This window comes from Priapulus caudatus, unplaced genomic scaffold, assembly GCF_000485595.1.
Source record: "Priapulus caudatus unplaced genomic scaffold, Priapulus_caudatus-5.0.1 Scaffold948, whole genome shotgun sequence".
Lineage (NCBI taxonomy): Eukaryota > Metazoa > Priapulida > Priapulimorpha > Priapulimorphida > Priapulidae > Priapulus > Priapulus caudatus.
The window spans coordinates 73,726-82,965 of record NW_014578009.1 but is presented as its reverse complement, the minus strand read 5'-3'; the positions used below and the strand labels follow the sequence as shown (position 1 = coordinate 82,965).

The window sequence follows — 9,240 nt, the reverse complement described above, 5'->3', positions numbered from 1 at the left end:
GGCAGGCAGGCAGGCAGGCAGGCAAGCAGGCAGACAGGCAGGCAGGCAGGTAGGCAGGTAGGCAGGTAGACAGGCAGGCTGGTAGACAGGTAGACAGGTAGGCAGGTAGATAGGTAGATGCAGGCTGGTTATGTTAGGTAGGTAGGTAGCAAAGTGGTTACCTTGATGCAGACTGCAGTTCATTGATACGCACATTAGCATCATCTAACATACTCTGCAGCATCCGACTATTGTCATCAGTGCTGCCATCTGCTGACAACTTCAGCAGCTTGTTCTCATGCTGTAGTCGTATGAGCTTCTCCCTAAAATTATGCAGTAACCATGGTAACACCCAGGATTACTATCAAGTGGTGTAGTTATTAATGTACTATAGAATATGTGGAAATGGTGGATATTCCAACACATTTTACATGGAATAATTGAGATTAACTGTGTCATATACTGAATAATGTAAGCATAATGTGATCCAGTTGCTTTCAATCAATGTGAAAAAACTGAAATGTTTTATCTGGAAATTATACATATATACAATACAAGAAACTATAGGCATGTTGACGTTCACGCTCATTTATAAACTTTTAAACTATTACACATACATGTACACATGCACGCACACACACACACGCACGCACACCTGCACACAAGCACGCACAAACACACCCTTAAATAAACATACACTCACACATACACATCTCGCATGCACTCACACGTACACACACCCAACTCTTCACTACACACAATCTCTCAACATTCCTGTAAACAATCTAGTTAGTGTCACTATCACTGCAACGCATGCGCGGTGACCCGAAATAAATTGCGTGACAAAAAAGCCGTCTACTCACATCTAACCTGGCAACATCCTCCCCCCCCCCACCCACACAGTTCTACTCTAACACCGGGTAAATGTTAGTCATCAAAGCCTCAGCGATTTGTTAGGATCGGATCACGTACGCACGAGACAAACGTCGTTAAATCGGCGAAAGCATTTCGTCGAGTGGTTTGTTGAGCCTCCGTGCTGCTTCGTGCGTGCGCATGTGACCCACGACACACAAGCGCACGCGCGATAACCATGCATACTGCAGTGCTGCACGCTCACACACACCCACCCTCACAATCCTCCAGCCAGATGCAAACGCTGGGGTTAGTGACAACAGTAGCGAGTGTGCAACCGGGGATGCTCACGAACACACGACGTGTACGTATAGCGTGGTGCCACCGTCGCGGCAACAGCGCGGTGCCACCGTCACGGCAACAGCGCGGTGCCATCGTCGCGGCAACAGCGCGGCGCCACCGTCGGCGGCAACACGCGCGTGTGCACCGTCCGGCAGCAACAGCGTGGTGCCATCCGTCGCGGCGACAGCTCGGTGCCAGCCGAGACAGCGTGGCGCCAAACCGTCGGCGGCGACAGCGTGGTGGCCACGAGACAGCGTGGCGCCATCGTCGCGGCAAACAGCGTGGTGCCACCGAGACACGCGCGGCGCCCATTCGTCGCGGGAAACAGCGGCGGTGGCCACCGAACAGCGCGGCGCCACGCGTCGCGGCGACAGCGCGGTGGCCACCGAGAAACAGCGCGCGCGCCATCCGCGGGCGGAAACAGCGGCGGTGCCCATCCGAGACAGCGGCGGTGGCCACCTTGAGACATGCGTGGGCGCCACCTGTCGGCGGCAACAGCGCGGTGCCACCGAGACAGCGCGGCGCCACCGTCGCGGTGACAGCGGCGGTGCCACCGAGAAACAAGCGTGGCGCCATCGCCGCGCGTGACAGCGCGGTGGCCAACCCCGAGACAAGCGTGGCGCCACCTGAGAACAGCGCGGGCCCGCCACCGAGAACAGCGCGGGGCGCCATCGTCGGCGGCAAACAGCGTGAGTCGTGCGTGTTAAGTGCGATAACATGCAAGTAGTGTGCGCTGCTAGCCTTGCACAACGAAAAACAGGAGCCTACCTGACAACCAACACGTCATCATCCCTACAAACAAAAAAAAAACAAAAAAAAAACAAAAGAAATACAAAGGCAAGAAATCACATGACCGCCTAGCACACGCTATAGCCGACCCAGCCAACTATGCGGCAGTAAACACCAGCGCCAGTCTATAACTCAGACTGCTGCCGAGGGAAGGGAGAAACTGGACCCGGTAGATGGGGGATATACTGTAGGGTTTCTTTTGTACCAAGCAAAATTTTTGTCACTTAGGTTTTAAGAAACTCTTCAAAAAACACTCCAAAAATCTCAGTGTACTAACTCAGACAAGCAAGCAACAAGAGGGGAGAAAGGGCAATGAACCTCAATAAATAAGCTATTATTATTAATAGTGATTTAGGTTCTTTGTGGGCAGTTAGAATGCGCTTGTGGGTGTTTACTGTCGCATGTGGATCCATGGGCAGACTGGCTCTGACAGGTCATTGGCGCTGAACAACCGATTTACATAGCAAACCGGGAGATGACGGAAACGTACTAATAAAAACTATAAAAAATAAAAATACGGCCAAGAATTAGCACACAAAAATTAATTCGAAACGTTAGTGATTAGCATTTCACAGCATGATCAGAGATATATATATATATATATCAGAAGTAGATAATAGGGAAAGGAGTGTGACTTCAACTAAACAAAGGAAATTTCGTCATTTACTAGCCTTAGAATAACCTACGATCTAACTACTCGTAAGCTCACAACTCAACTTGAGCTCAAATCGTAAATACACAGTACATTCGCCTAGCATCGTGCGAAATCGTTTCCAATCCGTATGACACCCGGCAATCCGGAGATACCAGGACTAAAACGTAGACACGATTATCCATTCTGTTGGCCGACAAATCCGAATGTATAAACCGCTAAATTGAAACCCAAAAGGCAGCTCAACTAGCGACCCACAGCACGCGCATCGCCATAGGGAGCAAGATTGCGGCAATCAGTCGCTAGTAGCTGGCCTTTTGTTTCAAAGTTATGGGCAGTTTTATACATTCGGTTAGCGGGCAACAGAATGGCATAATCGTGTCGTAGCGTTTTAGTCTGTATCTCCCGGAATTGCGAGTGTATACGAGGAATACGATTTCGTCAACGATGCTAGGGCGAATGTACTGTGTAACGATTTTGAGTCTCAAGTTGGTTGAGTTACGCATAGTAAATCGTAGGTATTCTAAGGCTAGTAAATGAGCGAATTTGCGTTGTTTATTGAAGTCACACTCCTTCCCTATTATATACTTCTGATATATATATATCTATATATATCATGCACAATGATCACGATGAGGTTAATTCAACAATCAGAAAATTTAGTACTTTAGATAAACAATCGCGTGCTAAGGTATATTAATCACAGGTAGGTTATAAGAATTGTTACACAAGATCACTGAGTACTAGGAAGACTTGATAGATGACGAACTACTGGTATTAGTAGTTTCACGTGGATCACAATCCCCACAAACATCGATAAACTCACTTGATTTCTGAGGCACCAATTCCAGCATGTGAGCGATGGTGCTGTCATCTGGTGAGTTCTCTAGCAATGATTGCTTCTCTCTAAAAAATGCACAGCACACAGATTTATTATCCTCTGTAATTATGTGTTTTACAAGTGGCTTTGGAAAAAACGATATAATAACACATTATACACCAACAAGTGCCGGCAGTGCGCAGCGCTAGCATCTGGTGTCTGGTGTTCTGCTGATAAATTCATTTGTACATAGCAAGACTCTATACATAAGTCTTCTTTTTCTTGTTTGACTTCATAGCGCAATTCGAACAAATAATATCAGGCTAACACTTTCGCACGCCACCTAACTCCTCTATGCATTGCAGACACATGTGCATTGCAGGTTGGCAGGCAACAATTATGATTAGGAAGCGTGCAACCATGGGCTGCCCCGTGTTTTTGCCTATTCTACACGAGCATCACTGATGGTCAGGCCTTCAGGGTGTAATAGACAGACTGCTTTTAGAACAATAATATGATTTAAAAAGAGCTAAATCCCCCTTGTTCAACAAAACATTGGTCTTTGCAAATTCAACTGTGCAACTGTAGCCTCACATTCACAAGCAGGTATGGGCATCTGATAATAGCAAAAGCAGTTCAGTCCTTTGTTTAACAGTCAACAAATACAATGTTTAACCCTCCCTCTTGAGGGTCAGAAAGTTATCCGACACTTACTCTTATCGCATGTCACGGAAAGTACAATTTCAACTGGTCTTTTTTTCAATAAAGCCATCCACAAATGGGTAGGTCACCGCTGAATACCAAATTCGTCCATCAGATGCACCATGGTCCTCAGAAAATTGTCTACAAATCTGCCCTGTGCCGCCACATTGACCTTTGACCTCCAATTTCCTCACAGTGAGGCATTTTCCTACCATGATGCTATACAACCCGACTATCACGACCTAGGTTCGAGCCGTTTAGATTTGTGCCGTCCAATTCTGGGCATTTCCCTCCCTGATACCTTTAAGTTAGGAATTTTCCCTTCTTACACCTCTTGACCTTTGACCCCCAGCTTCGACATCCAACTCGTTTTCCGGATTACCCCCCACGTCCCAAATATCGTGACCGTACGTCGAGTGGTTAAATTTGTGCCCAACTGTTGAACGGCAGCGAACGCATGGCCGACAGAATGCACCGGACGGAGCGCAACGCTCATGGCGATTCTACAAGCTGCATCTGATCTATGTCAGATGCAGTTAAAAATCCAATATAATCAAACATAGAATAGAAAAAAATACAATAGAATAGAATAAAATAGTATATAAAAATTAGAATACGAAATAGTATAGAATATATAACAGAAAATATAATCGACCAGGAAAAGAAAAAGAGTAGAACACGAATAACAAAATTTAAGAACTAATCTCGCATAAACGCGATAACAACTAAACATTCAATAAAGTTGGTAATTTAATAAATTAATAGTTAGTGTAGCGTAGACGAGTAGTTGAATAATTAGTGTAACAAGTTCTCACCTGCCCCTGACTGCAGCAGCATCATCCTCAGCTCTTCGTTTGTTTCACTGAGTGAATCTCTCATTGTGACCAGCCGCTGTAAGGGAACGTAAGTATTCACAACGGTAGCACGCGGCACAGCCTGTAAGGACATACACATACTACATACACACACACGCACGCATACACACAGCCGCTGTAAGGACATACACATACTACATACACACACAACACACAGCCGCTGTAAGGACATACACATACTACATACACATATTCACACGCAACGCACCACACAGCATGGCCTGGCTGTAAAGGAACGGCAGCAGTGGCAGGCGGTAAAGTATTCACCCATCACACACCACGCAGTGCTGCACGGCGACAGCGACGCACGCACGCACGGGCACGCACGCACACACACACCACACCGTACGCACACAACATACGGCACACAGCGATCTGTACGGGAACGGCAAGCAATGCCGCAACGTAACAGTATTCCACAGGCCCGCACGCACAGGCACGCAACCAGACGCACCGGCACGCGACAGACACACGCACGCACGCACAGCAACGCACGCACGGCACGCACACACGGGTGCCGCGGCACGCACGCAGCGCAACAGCACCGCTACGCACGCTTCCAGCACGCACACCTATGCACGCATGCGCTCACGCACGCACGCACACACATGCACACACGGCTGCATGCACGGCGCAGGTGGCGCCCTCTCTCACCCATCGTTCTTCGGGCGGCTGCCAAGGAACAGTTTTTTCGTGATGTCGCTTGTTGTCAAAGTCGAGACGGTCGGCGGCGCTTGCTCTCCTCCGACAGCTTAGGCGTGAAGCTCATGGATCTCCTTCTTATAGCGCTCTACCTGCGTGCGGAACGACTGCGCCTTTCCTTTTCAGCTCCTACAGGGGAGAGAGACAACGCATCGAGAGATGGAGGATGAGGGGGGGAGGGGGAGGAGGTGGGGAGGAGAGGAGGAGGAGGAGCAGGCAGGAGGTGGTCTCATGTGTGCGGAAACGACTGCGCGCTTCCTCAGCTCCTACAGGTGGAAGGAGGGGGAGAGAGAAAAAACGCATGAGAGGAGGAGGAGGAGGAGGAGGAGGTAGAGGAGGAGGAGGAGGAGGTGGGGTCTACCTGCGTGCGGAACGACTGCGCCTTCCTCAGCTCCTACAGGGGAGAGAGAAACCATGAGAGGAGGAGGAGGAGGTAGAGAGGAGGTGGAGGAGGGGGAGGGGAGGAGAAGGAGAGGTGGGGGAGGCAGGAGGGGAAGGAGGAGTGGGGTCTACCTGCAATGGGGAATGACATGCGGCCTCCTTCAGCTCTAGCAGGGGAGAGAGAAACCATGAAGAGGAGGAGGGAGGAGGATGAGGAGGATGAGGAGGAGGAGAGGGAGGAGGAGGGGAAGGAGAGGGAAGATTTATTATCAACGGGATATCTGGTAGGAATATACAGTATGGTATTTCCGCAGTGCGAACACATGAGATTACACGTCCTATTACATTCTTATCTGTTACCACGAATGCTAAAACATGCAATCCTATTCACATTGCAATATTTTAGACAGAATGCAACCTACCTCCTCCATTTCCATGCTACTCTGAACATAGTTAGTGTTCTTTTCCTCCAACAGTTTCAGCTGTCTCTTTACATCACCCATCTCCTCTGCAATAAGAGAAAAATGGTTGAACACACAGAATTGACGTCGACATCACAAGCGAAGCATTCCCCAGATTTTAGTATTTTAGTATAGCAACCCACCAAGTTTTAGTATTGTACATGATGTAGTTAAAGTGATTACGTCACGAATTTTCTATGATGAAATTTGTAAAATAAAATTGGCCATTTTTTTACATTTGAAGTAAGAACCAACAGGACTAAACGTATCGTCAAATTCTTACCTGATAAGATTGTTTCTCAGCTAGTTAAAAATCCAAAAAACCTGGACGATTTAATATTAGTGTTCATAACATTAATTGCTTGCTTAGGGCTATGTATGCGTCACAAGTGTATGTTCACATTGAAAAATATAGTAAAATAAGAAGTATAATGCAGCAATTTAACCATAAAAAGTGAACAGAATTACTTGTATTTTGTGAAAAAGTGGAAATATTTTTTTTTATTATTTCCGGTGACGTAATCACTTTAAGTATGTATCACGTAAAACGCAACATTTACATCAACCATTGCATGTCAGTTATTGGAAACAACAAGAGCATACATACAGTGCCATGCTTACAACTATCCAGTAATTTACTCTTGCACTGAGACGGCTTACGCACTGTAACCGTGGGAACCACAACACATACGCGGTAACCGTGGTAACCACAACACATGCGCGGTAACCGTGGTAACCACAACGCATGCGCGGTAACCGTGGTAACCACAACGCATGCGCGGTAACCGTGGTAACCTCATGCGCGGTAACCGTGGTAACCACAACGCATGCGCGGTAACCGTGGTAACCACAACGCATGCGCGGTAACCGTGGTAACCGCAACACATGCGCAGGGGGAGAGAGCTAACCTAATGTAACTTACCTAGCTTCTTCTTGTAAGTGTCTATCGACAGCTCGTACTGCAAGGCCTTCTCAGAGTTGTGTCTGAGAATGTCGACCTCATCCTTGAGACTCCGTGCTTCGTCCGCCAGCTTCACCAGGCTCTCGTTCTGCCGGATAACGCAACAAGAGTTACACAGGCAAACACGCGTGTGGCTGTTACCTTCATAGATAGAGGAGGTGGTGGTGGGGGGCGTGCTACATAAGTAGCTGTGTAGACATAGAGGGGAGGGGAGAAAACAGACGTATTACAGACATATACATGTATGCATCATGACACAGTCAAACCCGTGTCAACCGTCACTGCAATAAGCTATGGCTTCCCTGTGCATCCCTGAGAGATAAAAATAACAAGTGCCGCTACTTCTCTATATAGCAAAGTAGCTATTATACACTCAACTACAATAGGAAGCTGAGGAGAAAGAACGAGGAGGATGAGGATGAGGAGCGTGAACCGAGATGTAACGACAACCACTGAAGGCGAACCTTTAGCTGGACGTCGAGTATTTCTTTCTCCTGCAGCTCCAGCTTAATGCGCTGATCCTGGCAGACGTTCTCCAGTCTATAAAGCTCGTCCTGGAAGTTGTCGACCTTCGCCTGCAGATGTTGATACTTCCTCTCCGCCGCCGTGCTGCTGCCGCCGCTGCTGTCGCCACGACGACACGCAAACAAACGTCTACACCGGCCGCGCTTAATCGCTCGATCGTCCACGACGTTGTCGAAACACTGCGCGGTTACGGTGAGCAACGATGTTAACGTTTATCGGCGAGAATTTTACGAATAGACGACGTCTCTCGATACGATGATATCGTTCCCAACCATCGTCAGAAAGATTCGTTCACTCCATCGCTGCTGACCGACTCTTATGTAGATAACGTTAAAAATAGTACATCGCTGGTAATGTGCGGCGAGAAAGACAACGAGACGCGTGTAGATCGCTAACGATGGGTCGCTCAATTAAAGTAATTATTACGAGAGTTTTCCAGTGTTTTCACCACTTTCATGATACCTACCGTTATTGCTCGAGTAACAGCAATTGTCTAGAGTAACGATGTGTTCATATCCAATTTTCTATGCTATAACTGCTTAAAATCTTGGTGTTTTTAATGCTGGCGTAATCAGTGATATATCCGCTGTGAGGTGGGACTATATTTCGCTATATTTTTTGGGGGCTGAGGGTTTCTGAGCAAACAATGTTTCGTCGCGACTCTGGTTGGCTGGCGAGAGTAACCCGGCGATGACGCTGCAGGCGGATATATAGATTACCTGTCTTCGTCCAGCAGCTGCTCTGACATGTGGATCTTCTCCTGCAATCTTTGGTTTTCGACCGTCAGACCGATCTTCTCTTCCTGGATGGAAGCGAGCTGTAAGGAGCGGCAAACAGACGAGGCTTAGCTGCTGCTGCTGCTGCCGGCGAGCGAGCGAGCGACGCCGCACCTACCACCGAGTTCACCCGTACACGCAGCAGCCTCAAGGTCGGGGAATGATCAAGGTCAGAGAATTCCGTGAACAAATCACACCGCCACTCATGTAGGAATCATTCTTCAGCTCATCGTGGAGTAGATATTCCCTGTAGCCATAGTGCCGATGACATATATAGCCACCGATATCATAAATCTAACAGGTATAGTGATTGACAACAACAACAACTGGGCGGCATTACCTGTACATCTAGCTCTCCACACCTGAGCAGTAGTTCTTACCTGTGTGTCTAGCTCTCCACACCTGAGCAGTAGTTCTTACCTG

General features: G+C 47.9%; 1 protein-coding gene and 1 pseudogene across 1 annotated transcript in view; both read right to left on the bottom strand.

The window, feature by feature from the left end:
• Positions 1–161: 161 nt before the first annotated feature.
• LOC106814597 lies at positions 162–5,029 on the bottom strand (annotated as a pseudogene).
• Positions 4,629–9,240, bottom strand: part of LOC106814591 (protein Hook homolog 3-like) — a 14,509-nt gene continuing 9,897 nt past the window's right edge. Inside the window, 10 exon segments of the mRNA XM_014818933.1 lie at positions 4,629–4,657; positions 4,952–5,027; positions 5,666–5,740; positions 5,742–5,768; positions 5,770–5,805; positions 6,075–6,107; positions 6,517–6,602; positions 7,478–7,604; positions 7,981–8,140; positions 8,761–8,858. Coding sequence (XP_014674419.1) covers positions 4,629–4,657; positions 4,952–5,027; positions 5,666–5,740; positions 5,742–5,768; positions 5,770–5,805; positions 6,075–6,107; positions 6,517–6,602; positions 7,478–7,604; positions 7,981–8,140; positions 8,761–8,858 — 747 coding nt within the window.